The 23879-nt window shown below is 42.2% G+C and overlaps 1 protein-coding gene across 1 annotated transcript; it reads right to left on the bottom strand.

The window, feature by feature from the left end:
• Positions 1-1459: 1459 nt before the first annotated feature.
• Positions 1460-23237, bottom strand: CCDC80 (coiled-coil domain containing 80). The gene is made up of 8 exons (XM_080566130.1): positions 22500-23237; positions 20235-22132; positions 16441-16597; positions 11076-11212; positions 10302-10450; positions 6963-7066; positions 5499-5579; positions 1460-2788 (listed from the first exon to the last, which is right to left on the bottom strand). The coding sequence occupies exons 2-8, from the start codon at positions 22119-22121 to the stop codon at positions 2442-2444; spliced, it is 2862 nt and encodes a 953-aa protein (XP_080422256.1). The 5' UTR covers positions 22122-22132; positions 22500-23237; the 3' UTR covers positions 1460-2441.
• Positions 23238-23879: the final 642 nt, after the last annotated feature.

Consider the following 23879-nt stretch of genomic DNA (forward strand, 5'->3'; position numbering starts at 1 on the left):
TTTAAACCATTGCTAAAAGTTTCTAGCAATTTTGAGACAGTTTACAAGGCAGAAATCAGCACCAGAATCATAATGAGTCTTCCGCAAATTTTATAAATATTCAAAAAAAAAAAAAAAGCCATTTGGATTAAGCGTTGCTCTCTGTTTTGTTAGTTAACTGTCTCCTCCTGCTCAGTACAGGACATTTAGGTTTGATGTTTTGTAATGTGAGTTAAAAGGGCTTTCATTTAAGTACTTTGTATGGAAAAACAAGATTACAGGAAAGTTGAAATGAACACCTGAGAGAAAATCCAGAGGAGTTCATCCTTTTGTTTAAAGGAGGTGACTGCTAGGTACTCTTTCCTCTGCTTTTGCTTTAGGCAAAGACAATTAGGCAGCTGACCTTAATACACTGATACAGTAAGTACTTGTTTCCTGAAACTAACCTATGGGACTTTATCTTTCTTCTGGAAACCTTTCGGTTCTGTGATTCTTTTTTTATCACTCCTCCTAATTTTTTTTTTTTTAATTTCTCTGTCCACTGCTTTCAGCTGTGGAAGTGCTGTAGATAAAGGAATACTTGGAAGCACTCTGCAGGCAGCAGTCCTCTCAAAATGGGTCTGTCAAAAGCCTACGTTCCCCCCAGTTAGCTCCAGTCACAAACCCAAGAGTGGTAAGATGAACTGTATCTTGTGCTGCCTAGACCAGGTGGCGTGGAGGGTGACTGTACTGCCAAGGAAGAACTGACAAGGCCCTGTGACCCCTTGACATCTGTCTGCCTCTCTAACATTTTAAAGGCAAGCAGGGTCTCACTTTTTATGACTAAGTTTCTGAGGAAAGCGTCTGCTTTTGGGTGAATCTGTTGCTTTACTCAGTTTTGTGTCATTTTACTGCCCCCTCCCCTCAAAAATAAATACAAAAAAAAAAATCAACTACCCCACAGCTGAAAAAAGCAAAGGAGAGGAAAAAAAAAAAGAACAGTAAAATGATAAATCTCACATTGTGGAGCATGCTCTGGTCAGTTTTGAGCTGTAGCATGTACATGTTCCAGTGTTGCTGCTGTGATGACAGAACCTAATGAGTGACCTGTTGCCCATGTGCATGAGAGGTGCATGCATCCATGCATGGCATGTGCACCCATGTCACAGATTATAAAAAAGAAATGTGCATGGTCAGGTGTGTCCTAAACATTAGAAGTGAACACTGTGCCACTACGAAGGTTTACATGATGCCATCACTTCAAGATATTGCTTAATCTTGCCAATGGGTCTTTCATGTTTAGAAAGCTAACCAAAATGGTATTGGAGGCATGGCTGCACATGGAGTTCCTGCAGCTGATTTCAGTGGAGTAGGATGGTGCAACAGATCCAGTGCCCAAAGGCACCAAGGAGAAGGGAGAAGAAAATCATTTCAGAAAACATGGCGGAAATACAGCTGGTTTAGTAGCAAATCAAATTATACCCAAACAATTCTATAAACATTTAGTCCAGATTTTTTTTATGGGGGAGGGTACGAGAAGAGGTAGAAAGAAATTTGAAGTTTAGAGCAATAGTTTACTGAAGAACATTACTATAGAGAGCTAGTTACAACTCATTTAAAATATGTGAATGAGAATGTTTCCTTTTTTTCTGATGGAAAATAATACTTCTCAGTTTTCTGTATTTCAGACAATACTGTATGGTTGGTGTTTCCACTTAGCTCTCATTAACTGCCAGGTAGGCAGGACCTAAAAGAACAGGAACCCCAATTAAAAGAATTAATGGCCATGCAGCAAGCTTTGACTTCAAGAGAACTTTACATTGTATTGTATTGGAATGAGTCCTGCCATAGCCATAAATTCTTACTTTCATTGGCAAAGTCAGCTAACTACAATGCTGATGCATTGTAGAAGGGTTGCTATCTTTTTAGACAAGCTATTTAAAACGAATTTTTATTATTATTCTTAAAGAACCTGCCACATGCTACTTTGTTAACATTTCCTTTTTTCGGGAAAGTCCTGCAGTGTGATTCTTTGCTTGTCTTCATCGGTACAATGCAAAATTCTCACTTTCCAATAAATATTTTTTTCTCCTTAGAAAAAATATTACAAAGAGCATTGCAGTATTTGTTGGACAGTTTGTTTCCTGCCCTGTAGTATTGTCCATGGACTGAGGCTGCAGGGACATTTTGTTTGGTTTTAATGCAAACAAACAGCAACTGCTGATGCCCTTTGTTTATAAAGGATTAAAAATATAAAGGAGTCTTTATTGTTTAAAGCTTCAATACTACTGGTTTGAGTTGCTTCACTGTAAAGGCTTCTGCATTTTTGAGAAGGCAAATGACCAAAGTCCCTTGACTGAACAGTGGAAGGAGGAGGCATGGATATCTAGGTGGCCTGGAAAAACTTTCTGCAACTGGCCACCTATTGCTTGGATAGCTATTAGAAGACAGGCACGGGGCAGTCAGAGGCTAAGTTGCTCTTTTCAGTACGGATATCCATGGTGGTAACTTCCATGGTGACGGTAGTCATCTTGATAACCTTCCTGGTATCCCTGGTGATAGCTATGGTAACCATACCCACCATACTCGTCGTCTGGGCACTGCATGCCGAGTGATTGCTGAATTGTCATCTCCTGTCGCCGAAGCTGCATGGAGTCGATCAGGTCGTACACGATTGCCATGGACCACATTGGAGAAGGATACCAGGATTTGACGTTTCCGTCTTTCCCGACTAGAAGCATGGAGAAATATTCTGGGCTAATTTGGAAGTAATTTCGAATGTCTTTCACCAAATTAGCTGGGATGTCTTCTCGGTCTACAGTAGAGCTTCCTAGAAAGCGATTACATAAAACAGCATTGACATTTTGGTTAGGCAACATTTTTAGTAGCTAAGTGAATTTGTAGTGTGAGATAGGATACAGTCCAATAGCTGGCAATATAAGATTCTTATTATTTGCAGATTAGGATTTCCTGGTTCTGAAATGCAAGGCAGCTGCACAGAAACCAAAGCTGTATTTTTAACAGTTTTGTTAGGGTTAGTAAATTTGTCTTTCTCCTCTAGGCTGAAGCTGCTGTGGTGTAACACACCTTTTCCTCACCCAACACGCATGTATATCTTTGACTCCTATGCGGCTTGAGTCACAGTTCATGTATGCAGAAGGCATATGTCAACAATAGTCACACTGAAAGAAACCACTAGAATTAAAATGTGATTGTGTGGAGAATTGCGGGATAAATTTTCTGAGTCATTAATGTTAGTATGGAGCTTCAGTCTTAAACCTGAATTATGTGTGAATTATGGGATGTGGGAGATGCCATGCCCACTTTAAAAACATATGTTCTGGTGCAGATTTGGTGAACTCTGGGCTTTTAAGCATGAAGCTTGTACTGAGTAAGCAGGTAGAAAGTATAAGACAACTAGAATCAGTGGACACCTACAGAGAGAGTTGGCTTAGTAACAGGTCTCTTATGAAGTGGCTTTGTGCTTACAAACTTGTTGAGGTTCCCCAAAGGAGATCAGCAATCAGATAGCTAAAGGTGGTCTGGCTGATACAGGCAATGCAGATTTCCAGAAGACTTCAAAAGAAACTTTGATAATATGGTTGGAAGGCAGAAGCAAGGTAGGAATAATATATAATCATTTCCTGGAGTGGGGGGAGGTAACCAGTGAAGTTCATAGTTGCCTGTGCTGGGACTAGTGCTGTTCTAGAATAGAGTTTAGGGTTATGAAAGGTAGTTCCTTGAAAGGTCACTAATCACCAAAAGTCAACACAGATGTTAGAAGCTATAAGGAAAGTAACACAAAAAAGAAAAGAGACTATCATTAAAACCTATTGCTTGTGTTCATCTTGAACACTGCACACAATTATGATTCTCTAACCTTGAATAACTGGAAAAAAAAAAAACACAACAGAGAAAAGCAATAAGGATAATCATAGGCTTGGATAGGTTCTGTATGAGAAATGACCAAGTCAGTCAAGACTAGTCTGTAAAACAAATGGGCTGGGGGGAGGTCTACAGAATTATGAATGCTACTGCAGAGATGGATAGGGATTAACTGTTTACCCACACAAGAGGAAAGGTGTATGAAATAAAGCTATATAAGGGTCACGTTCAGTAGAAATAAAAGGTGTGTTGTAGATCTGCAAAGCTTCTGCAGGTAGGTATAGGTGCTAGAAGATAAAGTGAATTCAAAGGGAAATTAGAAAAATACATTGAAGAGATGTGGGGAGGGCTACTTAGCATGTAGGACTAAGGTGATAAAGTTCTTCAGTGAAAAGTAAATGGATACAAGGGCGTTGAAGAAAGAAGTATCAGACCTGCTTTTTCTGTTTTTAGGCTTTCTTAGGCCTGGACTTGTATCTGTATGGGGCTAGAAAGACTGAGATGCTTTCATGTACAGTGTTGTAAAAATGGCGATGGAATGAATAAGCTGTTTCTTGTCCTCATATCTCTACTGACAGAGATAGTCGTTGGGATTAGGTAGTAGAGGAACACGTAGCCTTCGAAATGTACCCTGAAATTCTCCTGACAGTGAGTTCTCCTAAAAATAACTACCTGAATTAACTTGCAGGGTTGCAAGTGCAAAGGAAGATGAGCGATGGACCCATAAAACTGTGTTCAGTTTTGGGCCCCTCGCTACAAGAAGGACATGGAGGTGCTCAAGAGAGTCCAGAGAAGGGCAACGAAGCTGGTGAGGGGTCTGGAGAACAAGTCTTACGAGGAGCGGCTGAGGGAGCTGGGATTGTTTAGCCTGGAGAAGAGGAGGCTCAGGGGAGACCTCATCACTCTCTGTAGGTAACTTAAAGGAGGCTGTAGAGAGGTGGGGGTTGGTCTATTCTCCCACGTGCCTGGTAACAGGACGAGGGGGAATGAGCTAAAGTTGCGCCAGGGGAGGTTTAGGTTGGATGTTAGGAAGAACTTCTTTACTGAAAGGGTTGTTAGGCATTGGAATGGGCTGCCCAGGGAGGTGGTTGAGTCGCCATCCCTGGAGGTCTTTAAAAGATGTTTAGATGTAGTCCTTAGTGATATGGTTTAGTGGAGGTCTCGTTAGTGTTAGGTCAGAGGTTGGACTAGATGATCTTGGAGGTCTCTTCCAACCTAGACGATTCTGTGATTCTGTGATAAAAGAGAATCTGCTAGGTGTATGTTCTATAAACTTTGCAAACTCTAGAGCATGGAAAATACATGAACATTTCTTTGTCATTGATAGCAGTGCAGGCAGAGGATTATACTTGTGATTGTATGTCTACGTGGAAGATAAAGATAGGAGATGCCTTCCAGATCATCTTTGGGCTTTTCTACTCTGAAGAATCAATATAATGTTTAGCACAGTTACGCCAAGAAAGCTTGTTGTTTGCTTGTGTGCCTTCTTTTGTTTGTTTGTTTGTTGTTTGTTTCAGAAAACAAACAAACAAACAAAAAACACATTATAATCCCAGTCATATCAATCCCTCTAAAGAAATCACAGCAAAGAAACACTGAATTCTGCATAATGCCCTTCATGGGTCGTACTGAAGAAACTGGAAACGGTCACTTACCATTAATTGGATACAACTCTAAGACACCGCCGATATCTTCTCCAACTCCTAGCAATTTGAGGATAGTTATATGGCGTAGACCTGTGGAGGAAATGAAGGAGATTTTGAGTGAGACCCAATCTTTATGCACAGTCTTGGGCAGATTTCAGTTTAATCAGCTAGGTTTATGCTTGCTGAATTAGCAGCCAGTCTCAGCAGTCCTCCATGAAAAAGAGTTGTTTGTCCTAAAGACAACAGCACTTGATGTCATTCTGTACCATAGGGATACAAACATTAGACATACAAGTAAACTGCAGAAGCCACCCCCAAATTCAGAATGTCTCTGCACTGTTTTGTTCACCAGTAAAGTTCTTACTTGTCATCCACACAGCAGGAAAGTACTTAGAGGCGATATCATCACCACAGGTCACTGCAGTGAATGGTTTGGGACAGGCATTCACTTATTTCATTTGTTCACTGCGCACGGCTTGGTCTGTTGCCTCTGCTTTGAAGACCTTAGGGGCTGTAGAAACTGCTCATGAACAAGAGTCTATATGATCTACAAAATCTTTGATGTAACTGTTTTTACAACTTGGAGATAAGATGTTTGGAAACATCACTTCGTTAAGAAAAAACATTGAGAATAAATGGTTTAGCAACTCACTGGATCTCCTTAAGACTCTCCTTAGCAAAGGGCAGATGGAATTAACTTATGGTCGTGCTGTGTTCTTCAGAAAGGATTTTACCAGTGGTCCATGTCACAGTTTACTTTGGTAGCTACTAAATAAGATGATGCTGAAACTCCAAATGAAAGCCAGGTGATTATGAATAAGCAGACAGTGTAGCAGTGACACTGCAAATCTCTTTTTGGGCATAATTATAATGTATTGCAATAATGGCTTTGGAATAGGACCTGGTCCATTCTGTCTCTCCACTGACCATTTAGCTGGATCTTAAGTACCTGGTTAAGGGGCCAAAAAGATTGTTACTGGGTTGAAGTAGCTTCCTTTAAGATTTTTTACAGGCGTAGGAAATGGAGCAGGAAAGAAAAGGAAAAAAACAGCTGACATTCATGCATCTCCCTGATACCTGACCTAGGTCTGAGATGGCTATAAGGATCTGCAGAGGATCCCAAAGCATTGCATCATTTATTTGTGCAATAGGAAAAAGAAAATATGCAAGCCGAAGTGGTTGCATTACTGATTTTCTGAAGTATAAGCCTGAAGATAAGCTTCAGAGTGCTAACCTTTCTGCTTCACACAAAGGATTCTAGGGAACATTTGGTTTAGTGGTGTTAGCTGTCACAGTGCATTGTGTTACCTGCTTAGCACAGTATTTTCCAATTATATTTGGAGTAGCTACAGCAAACTTTCCAGTTGTCGGACTCCTCGGATTGTCTAGTGTCAGACTTGAGCAAAGGAATCCATCACATCACCAGGAAGGATGTGGTTTTGGGGAGCAAGAATATTATTTCCTTTGACTCACCAAAATTACAGGCCTGTCCGCTCAGAGCAGCGAGCTGCTGGGAATAAGCCCAGTCCTCATCACTGGGAGCAGAAATCACCACAAGCCGCCTTCTCCATCGGAACCTGGAAAGAGAAAGGAGTGCAACAGGGAACCATCACAACACGTGACTCGAGTGCCCTCAGCGTTCCTGTGCTGTGTGGGCTGAGATACGTGATACCTCTCACAGCTTCCGAGTAACAGCTGGGTGGGAGATCTTCCCAGTTCCATCCATCACTGGGAGAGGATAAAGCCTGTTTGAAATTTTACAGCTCCAGAACTCAAAGCATCTGCAGTTTTGCCGCAGTTTGGCCAAACAAACACTGCAAAGCTGATGATCTTTGCTCTGAGCCACCTTTGGTAGATATAACACTACTGAGAATTGTGTATTCAAGTGCAAAAAAAGATTCCTGTAGAATTTCTCACTAGACACTTTAGCTTTTATGTCATTCGCTGCTCCTGGAACTGCTCAGTGATTTTGCAGTCCAAGGGTTGTCTGGGAATTAGGGTGTATCTTCATTTCAGACATAACTCATACTTCTGTGTAAATAGTCACTGACCTCTTTTTCTTCTTTACCGCATTCACTCGAAATACCTTTAGTGTGTTTTTAAATCTAAGCTTGTTTACATATATGTGGCAGCATGAGCCTGCGAGTATATAAGCCATCCATAGGACAATATTTTCCTTTAATATGGGATGTCTCATCTAACCAAACTTGTGCACTGAGTATCACCTTCACCCTCAAAGGAAGGTGATGCCATAGGGACACTTGAAGCCTTTAAAAATTCTAACTGCAGAGTTATTTAATATTCTCCAAACAACCGCTTTTTTGAATAAAGGTACTTCTCCACTAAACCTAAATAAATCAGATTTATAGGAATTTGCAAAGCTGCAGGGATATTTTTATAGCAGGAAATGATGTTTTAAATGGATGCAGATGTTACCCTGTTACAATAATAGCCTGCCTTTCCGCAGCACCAAATGAAGATCACAAAATAAAGGCTAATGGATCAACACTGTTCCACTAGAGAGAAGCAGGAAATAAGGTGGGACTTGCTCAAAGTCACCGAAGAAATTGCTGAAAGAGCAGAGGATGCTTCTGGCTAATTCTTTGTCTTGTTGACTGACTGATGCTGCTTGTATTTTTATAATTAAAAGAGCAAATGCTTGAAAAGCAAAGCTCCCCAATTTTAATCTTGTCCAGGAGGAACAAGTAAGAAACATGGGTATGTGTATAAGCAATGAGGAGCATTAAGAGTCATATCTATTATGTGAAGAAAAGAGGGAGAAATTCTTATTATTCTGAAAGTGGGTGAAAAAATCTTTGTGGTATTTCGTATAGCAAAAACACCTGGCTGCCTATAAACAAAGACTGGGACTACAAACGTTGGATCACATTTTGTCTAGGGCATAAATCAGAATAACGTTTTACCTGTGAGCTGCTTTAAGATACTCTAATGATGACTTTCTATGTTTTGAACATCTGCTTTGTAGACGCACAGAGCTGAAAAGGTTTGAAAATCATTCAAGCAGTCTATCCTCCTGCCCCAGGCAAGCCTAATACCTGGTGTGCTTGTTTGGGGTCACATTGTACTGAGAAATTAATTTAGTTGGCCCTTCACAGCTGTTAGTTTACTGATACTAATGTACAGATTTATGCCTTATTCCTGACATCTGAGCACACAGGCCTATACTGTCCTGGCAAATGTGCCAGATCCTACCCTGTGTACACCCTGTTCTTCCACTTCCACCTTATTTTGCACCCCCTTCTGTCTTGTGAGCCCAGAGCACCACAGCCAGTGTCTTGGGGCTACAGGAAGACTCCCTCCCCAAAAACTCAAGGATCTCCTGCTGGTACACGTGGCTTTTAAGCATTACTCAAGTGAGCTCCAGCTCTCAGTCTTCTTTCACTCCAGCCCTCAGTCTTCTTTCACTCCAGCCAGTGTTTTTAAGAACAACGTTTGCATTATTATAACTGACCTCCCAAATGAGCAACACCACGGAGATGATGCCAGGACCCTTGCTCAGCTGGGAAGATAATCGTGGACGAAGCTGGAATGAATCTTGCTGGGAATCTGGCCAGTTACCCTGGCTAGTGAAGTCCACCCGATACTTAAAGCCTGATGTCTATTTCACAGACAGCAGATGTATTCTGTGCAGTGGCAGTTCTGTTTATAGATGTACCACTCTGCATTTTTCCTGCCTGTTTTTCTAGCGTGTTTATTACTGGGGCTGTTTGCAAGCTAAGAAGGGTTTGGGAGCTGCCACTTTCTAGCATACAAGCCCTTTCTTGTGTTGGGCAGCTGTTTCCAAACTGTGGTTCTTCTCGGTGGTCTTGGGGATGAATCACTGAGACCTAAACAGGAGGTGGTGAGGAGGGTGGGGTACATCTTAAATGTTCTCTTTTCATTGAAGTGGCCATCGAATTTTAAAATGTTTATGAACCAGCAACCTATTCATTTGCCTGTTGCTCCATTCGCCCTCAAGTCGTAACACATCATGCTGTCTCAATTATTTGCATAGCCATCTGGCATTAAAAGTGTACCCCCCAAGGATTTTGATATTAGGTGAGGAGGATGCAGTAGTAGCAGGTAAAGCCTGGACTGATGAGGTAGCCCTAATTTCATGTAAATTACCCTTTAACAGAGAGGGCCATAGCTGCACAGCTGTTCTTTGGATCTGAATCTTCCCACAGTCCAGACATGTTTATTTCCCAGTATTCAGGTCTCACAGGTAGAGCAGTAACACAGCATATAGAGACTGCATAAACAAAACTGTCTTGCTACAGAAGGTCTCAGACATTTTACAAGAGACATCTGCAAGACCTCTAATACGATGTATGACTAATACTGGCAAAGACCAACTGTTATCTCAAGCCAGATAAGAAGGAAGTTACAGAGAATTAATTACTGATTCAAGCTACATGAAAGGGATTAGAATGGGATTAATGTGACTGTCATGGTTGATGGTTGAAATATCAACACTGTGCTTCATTCAAAACACTGAGCTGACATCTGTGAATTAATCCTTATTTGCCATTCTAATGCAAATCAGTGTTATCTCCATGTCATGGTGGGGGAACCAAGATACAGAAAGTTAGTGTCCAAAAAATGTGCAGTCAGTCAGGAAATACAACATGCATATTGACTCCTAGTGCTCTGTGCAAGAGTGCATTCTGCTGTGGCTGCATCTCTGTACTTGCTTATTACTGTTAATACGAAGAAATCTGTATTAAAAATTGTAAAAGTAGTTGGATAGGTATTTTTTCAGTAAAACAGAAATTATTGGAACTAGCAACACATAAGAGCAGAAGGTAATACCTCGATAAGAAGCTCTCAAGGGATTGCTTTTTATCTTCTTTGCAGACAATGCCCTCTTTTTTCTGTCTTTCCATGTCTTTAATTCTTGACTGGAAGGTGTCGATCAAATCGAACACAGACTTCATTGCTATAGGTACTTCATAGTATTGCTGTTAAGCAAGAAGAACAAATGGAGAAAGGATGCACACAGTAGCAGTCATTTTGCATGTATCACAGCACAGCAGGATATACAGAGATTAAAATATCCCCATTTACACACAGGTAACAAGGCCTAAAACAGATTATAAATCATGGAAATACTCTTTATTTTAGCAGTCAGACTCTTCTTTGGAAGTGGCATATTGTGAGTACTTGTCCAATGTGATAAGGGCAGGCCGTTGCAGGCAACAAATTGTCAATATATTCTTTTGTAGGGCCCTTCAGCTAGAGCATTGTCCATATACAATATGTTGTCATCTTGTTGAGCAACCATGCTGTTTTAGGACACCATATACTGCATTTAAAAACCCCTGCCAGAGACTACTAGCCTGTCCTTGTGGCGTCAACTTACCATCCCAGCAGAAAACCACAATTCCTGAAATCCCCCATCTGCAGAACATGAAGATACTTATCTAATTCCTGAAAATTTCTCTTACTGTCCTTTTTCTTGTCGCCCAGCAATGACAAAGTTCTGCATCACTCTCTTATGTGCCTGACATGCAAGCCTATAATTTCCTTTTTCTTTTTTTTTCATATTTTCCAATGTCTTTTCTTTCCAGTAGTCAAAACCCTCACCTTGACCTTCATGTCAGTATCCGTCAGCACCATGAAGAAGTCATTGTAGGTCATCCCATACTCTTTCCTCAGCTCACTGATAAGCTGCTGATCCACAAGATCTTCATCCTCTATCACTTTCATGGGCTTTTCATTATCTTAATACAAAACAGTAGAAATAAAAATAGTCATGGAATTGCACAGAATGCTGACTTCAATTTCACCCTGAAATAAAGGGGGAGATTCATCTTCCAGAAGCCCTCTTCCCACTGCACTGGCAAGATCTTCAAAATCACCACTATGGCACTGTGGCTTTTAGCTGCCGGGTTTTAATCCCAGTATTTTCAGAAAATCAGTTTACCCTAGGGCATATGTACTACAGCATTCAACTTTTCTACTTTTGTTAGTTGCCTTCTCTTTTCTGGAAAGAAGTTTTAGGCGTATTTATACATTTATATGCATGTGTTAATCATTTCTCCAGCTCCTGAAATGCAGCCACTTCTGCAGTAGAAAATAGAAACTGTTTGACAGTTTAGGACAGGAGCTGGAAAGCACCACATCCAAATGAAACAGCATAGAGAATTTGGGTCAGTAAAATATAGTTAGAACAGCTTAAGGTTGGCCAGGACTCTAGAGTGCCTTCCAGTCTTAAAAAATGACAGGGGATGTTTAGTGACTACAAGAAACCAGAAACTGTTTAATGTATCTTGAATACTGCAGCTCTAGCTCTTTAGGTCTCCACAAATACCCTGCTGTGGCACTCCTCCAACTGCTTGCTGATGTTAATTTCCCATTCTAGTAACCTAACGGGAAAAAACGTAATTTTGACAATGATTTTGTATATACTCATTGCTCTACCCTAAGAAAACATTTGGACAGGCTTGGAAAAAAAGCAGACTGTAATTTCATTTTGAAAATTACAGAGTTATTAAATCCCCAAGTTATTCAAATGGATAAGAACCAAATATTTGAAAAGATTTTTAACTAACTCAAAACTTTATGCCTCTTTTCCTATGCTTAACATGAAAATTCACTAATCTGATCACTCCAAAATTTTGCCCATTTCACCATTTTCAAATGATTTGCCATAATTTGGTGGCAAATACCAAAAGAAATTCTCAGTATACATTTGCAAAGTTAGAGCTGTGTGACATATGACAGAGATTTGAAACGTGTACAAGACAAGCCTGTGGAGGTAATGAGGTTCCTTACTTCCCTTAGAGCCAGAGTGCATTAGGGCCAAGTCCTGAAAGCCTCCATGTCATCGGCTCAGCATCCAGCACAGCACTGTACAACTGTGACAATGCTGGAACTGGCCTCTGTATGAAACTGTGTGCCTGGAAAGCTAAAGACAGGCTAAGTCACACAAAAAGTGAAATGAAGCACCCTGTCACCTGGGGGCCAGAGAGCTGTCTGCAAATGTTACTTGTTTATGCCCTATGACAGCTCTGGGTTATAAATATTCATATCCACACTTAACAATCCCAGCCGTGGCGTAAGTGACCTGCCTGAAGTCAAACAGAGACACCACAGCCGGTCAAGAGCTGGGATCCAGAGGCCCAACTTTCCCATCCCCTGCCCCACCGTTATTCACCAGCAAACAGACATGAGATGAACTCATCTGAGTTGAGCATACAGCAGCAGAAAATACTTTTTCAAGAACAAATGTTGTATATTTTGACAATATTTGACTCGTTAAACAATATGGAATTTTAAACTATTTTCTACACATCCACAGCTTCCAGGAGCATATTGATCTGATTCAAATTTTGCAGTAGGTCTAATCAGTGTAATAGGCTGGATGAATCTTCTGAATTACATCTTTGGGAAGACGTTTGAATAAGAAACTGCCCTTTAGGTTTCATACCTTGGACCCGCTTCTTACAGAAAAACAAAACAAAACAGCAAATGTTGCACTTTGGTTATAGTAAGTAATCATGCTGTAGGCATAATTTATATGGTTGTACATGGGTTTATGTACCTCAGTTGAAAGTTTTGTAAAGAATTACAGGCAGTGTTATAAATTCCACATTAGATGTGTTGCTGGATGTACTAATTGGTTATTCGCTTTTTAAAACATCTGTAAATCATGCATCAGTGCTTCATAAACAAGATTTGCATCTTACTAATATCAAGCATGACTATTAAAACAGAGACTAAAATTTCATATTTATGCCTGCAATTTTCTCCCAAAGCAAAATCAGAACTATCCAATTGGCCTGTATGGAGGTAGAATAATGTAAGAGGAATTGGTGTGAACACATTGAAAAACAACTGTGGTGCAGTATTTTACACCAATTGACCCATGGCATTATTCTGCTTTAAAGACTGTAGATATCAGCATGAAGATAGCACTCAAGTTGCACTGCTGGGAGATTGCCTTTCAACAGAGTGTAAAGAAAATTAAATTACAAGAATGATAGAGAAAAAAATATATATTTTTTTAATGGAAAAAAAGCCACAAGGACTGGCTTGCTTTGCAAACTTGGAAGTGACTTCTAGGGAGTCAAAAAAGAAATTAAACTAAAAATCTAATATTTTTCCAGTTAACTACTTGTCCCCATCCTCCACTGTCATAACAGACCTGTGGGGTCAGTCTAAGTAACAACAGAGTTAGGACTTTCTGCTACTACCAAAATCTTCTCCTTGCTGTTCCTGGAAAGGTCACGGAAAGAGTAGAAGCTTTTCTCTGTACATCTTTAGCAGCTAGACATGGGAAGATGAGTTACTCTTTAGAAATAATTCAAATGAGGTTGCAGAGAAGTTCAGCAATTTGCTGTGGCAGTCCAGTGGCCTAATAGGTTGGGTGCTAGCTTTGGTTATGGGGTGGGTGTGTTCTAGCCTGTAGCTGCTGCTTAGTTCACTAAAGCCCAGTTCCCAGGAGTTGGGGAAAGAGACCAAAAGGACAACTTGGGGTGAAGAGAACTCTGCACTGAGTTCTCAGCTTTTCTGTCATTCCAGTGGGAAACTGGGAAATGCTCTTTGGTTTCAGGATGAGCTGATCTAGTCCAAACAGCATTAATAAGCTCTTTCATTAACTGCTTCTAAATGTATTTGAAATTTCAGGTGAAAAGTCTTTTCTATGGGTCTTCCTGTTTTTGTCATTTATAGTTCACTAGCACAGCAAGTCCCAAGACTTAGGACTGGGGTAAGTAGACCCTGTCATGCTGGGTGCTAAGGCTTCTCACTACAGCATAAATACTGGGAACAAAATGTTTGTTAGAACAAAATGTTTGTGCTGACAGAGGTTGAGCCATGAAGAGGCCATGCAAACAGGAAGGGCAGAGGAGAAAGGGAGGAAGAATAGAAAGGTGTTTGCATTAATTAAACTTTTTAAAAGTTCATGATCAGGCATTCTGAGCAAATATGTAAGGTGAGCTTTCATGTAAAGTTTAACTTACACCCCACTGTCTCCCGCTTTTCTTTAACAAGTTAATTCCTCCTATGAGATTTCCTCTGTTACACACATTTGTGTGGTTTGGGGAAAATTTGGGTGTAAGTTAAGTTTGAAACAGGCTGAAAGGGCCCGTCGCTCTGACATGGTCTATGACAGACTGAATGTCTGTTTATTAGCCAGTCTGGAGCTATATATAAACCTAAACAGTCCACTGACAGACAGATTGGTCTAGGTACACAGAAAGTGACCTTGAGAAACCTTGGCCTGATGTGGAAAATCCTGTGCCACTCCAGATTTGTCAAGGAGGCGCACGAATGGGTGTTCTGGCTGGATATGTGACTCCCTGTTGTTCAGGGACACAAGTCTGCTGCTCTCCAATTAGGTCCCCTCTGAGAGTGTTAGAGGCATGGCTGGAAGCCAGGCATAGTTCTGTAATTTTCTGGCCGGTTGTATGCCAGACCTGAAATACCCCGAAAGAGACGGTTGATGGGAGCATCATGTGGTCCTGAGCTTTCCATTCCATCTCACATCTCTTCCCAAGGTCTGGTAAAACCAAATAAACTTCCAGAGGAAAGATGTGGTGAATTATAAGCAAAGTGAGTAGCTCTTATACTATTCCTTTGCTTTGGTCCAGCAAAGCACTTAAGCTGGTATTAACCTTTAGATGCAGACAGCAACAGGACTGTTTACATGCTTCAAGAGATACCTAAGCTTAAGTGCTTTGCTGGACTTGGACCTGAAGTCTTTGTCCAAACCCTGCCGTAAGGAAAGGAAAGGTTCTTACTGGCTTTGGTTGGTGTTTCCCTGGGACCTGACCACCGACAACAGTTGTTTTCAAAGCTACCTCAGAGAGGTAGATGTTCTGTGCCATCTGTAGATACGGGAATGTGTACGTAAAGAAAGTAGTACTAGAGAAGTCTGAGTGAGCTACCTTGCAAGACCTGCATACTCTGATTTACAGTGCCTCCAAAGGTTAATTTCTTTGTGATAGCCAGCAATTAGCAGTCACACCAATGGGTGTCTTGCTTTAAGGGTAAAGAGAGGCTGTAGGAATTAAAATGGTAAACCTTTTAATAATCAGGTATGCTGGTGCAAATTTGTAAGGTTGTAAATACCTAGAGGCTATGGCTGGAATCTCCTACCTCTTTACTAGCAGAAAAGGGAAAATGTGCCTGGGCCTCTCCTGTGGAGAATACTCACTTTGTGAACATCTCAAAATCAGCTGTTAGGCCTAGAAAACTGATCCTGGGAAGAAAAAGAACTCACTGCAAGGGGTCTACCTAGCACACTTCTCTCTCTGTCCTGGGTTTAGTGTGCCTCCACAAAATTCGTCTTTTTCCACATCTTTGTAAGGAGAGAAAAGGTGTAAGAAAATGTTACATGGCAGGACAGGGAGGTAACAATATTGAATTTCAAAACAGGATTAGCTTGGGCCAAGTTCTGAATATAATCTCAAAAATTTCCCTTCAGTCTCTTCTGTCCCCAGCCTCCTCTCCTTCATGACAACAGCCAGTTTCTTTAAACACTGTTTAAAACATGCTAGCAAGTATATAGCCACCCATGGCAGGCATCCTGCAAAAACCAATGGTGGAGTTGTGTTAGGACAGCCATTTAGTTAGACAGTGAGGTTGATATTCAAGTTATTGGTAGAACTGAGCCTAACTTCCACCTTCTGTCCCATGCCCTCATCACATTTTTAGGCCTTTTCACAGTTTGACTGTTCTACTGGTTTTATAAATTCCCACAAAGAAAGCTGAAGGTGCTCAAGTTACAGCACTGGAAGACCAAGCATGGAAAATACCAGAGGCACTTACGTAAATACGAAGTGGGGGTAGTCAGCATGGAAGAGGAAGAATGGGTTTGAAAGTGTTGCTATACCACAACAAATAGTCTTGCTTAGATCTTGACCCAAGCTGGGGAAATTTCTCCCTTTGCTATCTGCTATTGTGCCCGCAAGGTGGAAAGAAAATAGTAAAAAAAAAATGGAACCTAGCTGGAAGTGGTCAATTTTCATGCTGCTGTTGTTCATGGTGCCAAAAATTGTAATGACTGAGATTTTCCTCGTTGCCATCTTGCAGAAGCTCTCCAGGTATTCATCTCGCTGCTGAACGTACATGTTGTTGTCTGCCTTGGGAGTCGTGATCAGCTGGTTGGTGGCAGAGAAAAAAGAGCTTGTTTAATATAAGGAATGAAACAGGTGACTATTTCACTGAAGGAGAACTAGGCACTGCTTGCGAACTGGGATTTATTTTCCATGGAGCTGTTGGGTGCTCTGTAACTTTATTGTGCTTGTGTTTGTAGTGTACATTTAGGCCCAGGCCTGTCCCAAAGGTGTTCAGGCAGTCACAGGAGAGCCATAGGAGGCATGGCCAGCTGGTGGCACCAGCTCTTCTGCCTCTCCACAGTACTGGTAGAAGAAATGGCACTGGGTTTTACAGAAAACCATGTACCCTCCTATTATCCCTTGCCTTGCCAGGGCTTCAGGGGTGTAACAAATCTAGGATTCCCCCCCTCGCTCACAGCGGGAGCACTGGGAACATGGCAGCCACCCTGGCCTTGTCCCAAGTTCCAGGCAGGGCTCCTCGTGGATATTTTGGCTATCACGGTGCAAATACAACTAGGGCTTCATGAATACTTATATAACTCTATAGTACTCTATTCATTTCAAAGTCTCCTAACAGAGACTTAAAAATTGTAAAGCACACAACTCAGATCCTTCATCAGTGACTAGGATTCAAACATCCCAAAGAAGGTGTGTATGTAGGAGTCTATGCAGCAGTTTCCAGCAGAAGGTGGGGAGGAAAGCCCCAGCTCTAGCAACATAAACATCCTAACTTGTGTCAGTGAACTGCAATCAAGTGCCTACCACCAGTCCCCCAAACACGAAGGGAGTTGGAATCTGAATTTTATGGTTTTGGGTCATAAATAATCACCAGAATCCTTCAATTGCAAACTTATGCTTCAGTCTGTATCAGGTGCAGTTGTCTCCTAGCTACCCTCTTAAGCTTGTAGTGCCTGAAGGCTAATTTTTATGATACTCTCCTTATAAATCCAGTTCATCAATGCACTGAAATGTAGGAGGCATTTATTGGCTTAAAAGATCTGACTCTAGTTTATAGAAAGGCCCCCTGGCATAGCTATAGCACTGGGACATGAGAGTGAATGAGAATCGGGCACAAAGAAGATTCGATTTCTGGGCCATTGCATGTAATACATTGCATTTAAATTGCACAGAAATACTTCAAATAAAAAAAGGATTGTGAAAATAATTTGAGGACTGAGATTAAAACCAGACTACGGGTTTGTATTGTCCTTTTAGTTTCAGAGGCCGTAAGTAGGAGCACACAGTGAAGTCTGAATTAGACCTACTTCATCGAGCCTTGTAGAATAAAGCAGGGAACATTTAAGAGGCAAAGCAAGCTTCATATCAAAGCTTTGTTATAGGACTGTTTTAACCCAGGCAGTATATATATTTTATCTACATGCATTTGCATGCATGTGTGTGTATGTGCATATGGGTGTGCATCTATGTGCATGTGTGTATAAGTGTTATATATAAACCATCCGCCTGCATTTCATCACTACAGAAAAATAAACAAAATCACTAAGCCAAGACTTCTCAAAATAAGTAAGACTGCAACAACAACAAAACAACATAGAGGGATGGGGCTGCAGGTCCCGTATGCTTTTTCAGTTTTTGTAGCTGGGTCCTATATCTGTCATTAATTGAACTTAACCCAGATTAGCCTTCAGAATTCCAGATTTTTGAAATGCCCACTTAAATCTGCGGTCTGAAATCCATAGTGATGCATAGGACTTAAAAGCGTGTGTCTCTCCAAATTCTCTTGTACTGGGAGAGGACTGAAATGATGTCCTTAGGAGCCAGTCTCCTAAAGAGGCTGAAAGACAATAGCATAGCAATGCAACGGGGAATAGCTCAGGTAGAGCCACTTCTGGAGCAGTGTGGGCAAATTCTTTAGCAAGGGAGTTTGAAGACTCATGAATGGCAGAGTTCATCCAGCTGGAAGGACTTATCCTAAGGGAACTGAATAGTTTGATCAGAAGGGATGCAAATAGGCATGTATATGTATTTAAAGTATTGGAAAGTTCTTTGTCCCTGGAAAAGAGACGGCAGGCTTCAGCCACTGCTTTTACTGTTGTTCAGATCAAACCTATCCTTCAGGAAACTTCAGGGCAAGCAGGCTGAGGGTTGTATTAGATACTGGAGAAATAAAGTGCAGCGTGGTATTATCATTTCTCCCCAGTGAGTTCTGATCTGACAGCCTGAGATTGTGCAACTCTTCTCTTGGAGATCCAGCTGAGAGGTGGCCTAGTATCAGAAGGTTCAAATTTCATACCAGCCTTTAACTTTCTAGGACTGTGTTGGTGTAATGAATTCACAGTCTGACATCTGTAAGCTCTGCTTTTGGCATATTTCATATTTGTTTTTATTTGTCATGATGCTGCACATATTCTTGGAAGCCACAACATTGAGATACATGGCTAAGATCCCAAACTTCCTTGCAGTTTTTCTCTCTCAGCTTTTGGTTTGGGTAACTATTGGTTAACTTGTAACTAATAGGCAATATTAGCAAAATTCAGTCAAGTTCAAATTTTTCAAATATATAGCTCTTCACTCATAGCTGCTAGCTCTGCACAGCCCCTACAGCTGGAAGAGTGGGGAGGGGAAGAAGAAATTTGGATTCTGCTCAGGTTTGTTAATCATCAGCAGAATGATTAATTAAATTCCAGGGGTTGAAATCTTGGCTTGGCATCTTAGCTATTTGTATTGGAATATGGGGCATCACAGTCAAAACTATGTTGTGACACTGACAGTTGGACAATAATTATCAAAGAGGCCAGCTTGCAGTGAAATAATTGCAAGAAACCAGCTCCTATAATAATATTTTTAAATAACTATTTTTCAAAGTGTACCTTTCAGGGTATGTGCCATCTGCCAGGAAAAACATTTGTACTACAGCTAAAACTGTTTCCTGTCCCAGGTGAAGTGTTTTTTTAGATAAGTAGTTGGAAAAACATACAACACTCTTAAACCCTGGGAGAAGTAACTCCAGACCATGCTGACTTTCTAAGACTTGAAAGCTTACCATAGAGTTATAGTTTAATAAAAACAGCAGGGGGAAAAAAATAAAGTTTGTATGCGATCTCTGAAGATATCTAGGGGATGTGAATGCCAAATTCCCATGAGAAATAATGGGAAATGTAACAATCCTACCTCAAGGCATCTGCTCATATGCCTTTGTGCATATTCTCCATCAGCCATGCACTTGTACTGCCAAGTACACGTGGCTTGCTTCCAGTTTTAGGACACCAGCACCAATACAAACCAGGTGTGCCAGCTGGCGGGATGTGCTGAGCACTGAAATGTGGTAACATTGGCAATTACCCCAAAGTGATGAGCGGATGTAATCCACGCTGGACCTTCATTTTATCGATCATAACTGTACAGATCCTGACACCTACATATCCATTGGAAACAAAATAATCTGATGGCTATTTGGCAGCCTATGGGAAGAGGCTGGGAAAAGGTTTTAGCCTAATTCCTGTCTGAAATATGTTCATACTGCGCTTAGGATTTCCAACATGAGGCCACAAAAGCTTCTTTGTTGGAAATGATCCTCGAGGTCTAGAGGTTTGACTTCTTAAACTCAACAAAAAAGAATAATACAAAAGCACCATAAACTTTTTGTTTGTGATTTTCCTACTAGGAGGGAGACATGACTTCATTTATGAAATAAGATTCAGATGAACAAGTTACTTACAATGAGCCGCCTTTTGCCTTCAAAATATTCCAGGAGGTCAGTCACTGATTTCCTGGGAGGCTGTAAGAAAGGCTTCTTGTTGGGCTTGGGGAAATCCTCATTCTCTGTCCTGCTCCCCTTCTTGCTTTTCTTGCTACGGTCTTTGTCCTGCTTGCTCTTTTTCTCAGCTTTGTCCTTCCTGGACTGCTTCTCACTCTTCTGCAGCTTGTCCTTCTTCTTCTTCTTCTCAGGTTTATCCATTCGCTCATGCTTCTTTGACTCTTTTCCTTTCTTTGAAGGAACGCTTCCCACTGCAATCTCCTCCTCTAAATGGGGACTAGCGGGCTTGCTCGGGTCATATTTATCTTCATATTCATTGCTCAGTATCTTTTCTTGGGTCTTCTTTTTTGGTGGTTTAGTCTTGGTTGGCTTGTGTTGCCCTGGTGTGACATTCAGGTCCCTGTGGTTGTAGTCCTTCCTGTCCGTTCGGTTATCTTTAAACCTACTCACGCTTGCCTTCGTGTAGTGCACCGAGGGGGCTGTAGGGACTTCTGTGAAACTCTCATGGCGGCCACCTTTGCTTGGTTTTCGTGTGGCCACCGGCTGTTTCTCTGAGTGGCCGCGCTGCCGGTCCCTGCGGTTTGCCTTCCACACAGGAGAGTAGAAGTCCTCAGAGGCCGCGATGCGCGGCGTGGTAGTCTCAGGGGCTGCCGGCGGCCTGTGGTACTCCGTGGTCGTATGTGACTTTGTGGTCCAGGTCCTCTGCGTGGTGGGGAGGGGGGTGGTCGTTGTTGTAGGCCTGCTTGCTGTTGTCACTGCGCGGGTTGTGGCCCGGGTGGTTGTGGTGGTGGTAGGGAGGGTAGTGGTCCTTACTGTGGGCAGAGGAGTAGCCACAGTGGTTGTCATTGGTTTCCTCACAGTTTTGGTCCTTGTCAGCTGGTTGTTGCTCCTTCTTGGCTCCTCCTTCCTTGCTGACACCTGGACATGTCCACCGCCAGGGGTAGGTTGGGTGCTGCCCCCATTATTGCCTTCCTCAACCACTTGTCCCTCCACCCCAGCTGCTTTGCAAGTCTGTATGAAGCCCTTCTGCCTCATCTTCTCAATTTTTCTGATGGGGTTCTGGTCAATGACTTCATACATGGCCTCTAGCCTGACTGGATAAGGGTACCTTTCCTCCACCTGCAGAGTTTTCTTCAACAGCACCATGCCAAACTTCCCCTTTTCCAGTTTCAGGAAGCTCATGAGCTTAGGGATGAGGGCAGGATCTAGTGGCTGTTCCAGGATTTTTCCTTCATTGGTTATCCTTCTGACTTTTCCCCCTTCTTCCCCTTCTTCGTGGAACAACACAATCTGCTGGATGTGCCTCTCAGCCAGCTCACAGTAAACATCATTTTTCAGCAGGCTCATCATGAGCCGGTAGTAGCCTTCTGAGGCGTGGGGCGCAGAAATCACCCACACCCGGTTTTTCCCAGCAAAGCTGGCCAGGACATTGGGGGAACTTGACCCCGAAGGGAAGCGTGCCACCCGTGACTGTGTGGCAGTAGATACCCCTTCATCCTTAATCATCTCGGATTTGGAGTATTTGGCTGCAGCTGTGAGTCTCTGTATCCGTCTTGTTCTGGTGCCCATGCCCCTGGGGTGGGAACGTGCTTCTTCTTTCAGGAGACTGGCAGGTGCCTTTGGAGGTGCTGAAGAATCCCTCTTGGTGACAGGGTGTTGCGGATTCAGGCTCAGATTCCTCGGGGATGCTCCAGACCTTCTCAGGAGGCTGCTTGGAGCCCTGTAAGCCAGAGGTACTTTCCTAGCTCCATGGCTCCCTCTCTCTGCTAGCCTCCCCGTCTTCTCAGAGCCGCAAACTAGCCACGCTGCCCACAGCAGGGCTAAGCTGAGAGCTGGCCTCCAGTTCATTGTGCAATCCGCTTGCGGGGAGGAGGAGGAGAAAAAGTTAGATGTTAACAGTATGATGATATCTTGCACAAGTGATTAAAACAAAACAACAACCACAAAACAGAGGCTGGGTAGTTTCAGTGATTTAAGGGTGCTAGTTACACCTCAGTCCTGCCCTGGTGGTTTTATAGTTTACAGGTTGTTTTGGGGAAAGCACAAAATGGATCATTTTATGCAAAATGAGATCATCCGTCTGTAACATGACTCTGTCCAAAAGGACACTGTGATCCACATCCTTCTTTCTCTCTCTCACACTCTCACATACAAACATGCAAATACACACAAGAGAAAGGGTCCAGTATATAGAAGAGAAAGCCAAGAGTTTGACTTAAGACTTACACTCCCAGGGAACTTCCCCTTCCCGAGATGAGGTTTCACGTCTTTTTCCTTTAAAAGGAGAGCAATGCCATACAGCTTTGCTGCTGCTCAGTGATTTATCCTTATGCAGCCCAGCAAGTCCCAGAGCCCGTCCGTCTACTTGTGTATCTTTTAACTTTCTTTTTTTTCTTCACCTTCTCGACAAGTGGGACGAGGTGAGTGGAAGTTTCCTTTGGGATCTCTGCTTCTCCATTTACCTGCAGGTCTGGCTTCTTTCTGTGCCGGTTACCCACACAGGCAGAGATTTCATTTAAGGAAAGGGAACTCCCAGCTGCTCTGAGTCCCTCTCTTTTAAACTTCCCCAAGCCTCCTTCCCACTCCTTGCTTCCTCAGTCCAGTTTAGCTCCTTTGTTTCCAGAAAGGAAAGCACCAGCATTAATATATTTTCCAGGCTGAAGAAAAACACAGGAATGTGATGTTTGAAAAAAAAAAGGACGCTTCCCGTTCCCCTTTCTCCACACTCAGACAAAAGCAAGTTGTAAAACTCTCATCTTTTCTTCTCCTTCCCTTCTTGGCTGGCTATGGTCCCAGAAATGTCAGGGTAACCCCAGCCCTGCTCCGAACCAGCCTCAGACAACGGTGGCCACTGGAAATGGGGGAAACTTCACTCAGGATTTAACAGCTCAGCAGAACCCGCCTCCTCCCTACTCTGACACACGGAGGGAGGAGGAGGAGGAAGGCTCTGGGGGCTGAAACACTGCACAGCATCACAGAGCACTTCAGAGAGGGTGACTCCAGCCTTAACTCTTTCCTTCACGCTGCCCAGCTCCCTTGCGATCCCCAGTCTTGTCTTTCTCCTTCCTCCCATTAAACAGGCACTGGCTGAATAAAAAACAGCGCTGTGAGAAGTGCATTTCCCCATCTGTGTCAGTAACAGCTCTGACGTTTAGGAGTTATTGCTTTTTAACTCTATTGTTTCTGCCTCCTGCTCCCCTTTTTCCTATTTGTTTGCTTTCTGGGAGTTCTCCAGTGAAACCCAATTTTGCTTCACTTTCCAACCAATTTCTCTTTCAAGTTCTCATGTATGTCAGCATAGTCTTTTCTGCAAACATATACAGGCATGCCTGTTTGTTCATTTGTAGTTTTTAAAGAGATCAAGATGTTTACTGTATTATAGAACTAAACGTAGTGTCACATGTATTTCCCATGAATGTACACTAGCAGTAAAAAAAAGTGCAAAAATGCCTAAAGAGACATGGGTAAAGACAGGGTCATGTCCTCTGCTCTCCCTTCATGGTGTAAATGACACCATTCTATTGAGCTGACGTAAACTGGCACGGCTACGCTGCCAGCACCTGGTCTTTAGCAGATTCACACTGGCTTCAGTGTGTCATGAACTCT

Source organism: Anser brachyrhynchus (assembly GCF_964034855.1).
Source record: "Anser brachyrhynchus genome assembly, chromosome: 1".
Lineage (NCBI taxonomy): Eukaryota > Metazoa > Chordata > Aves > Anseriformes > Anatidae > Anser > Anser brachyrhynchus.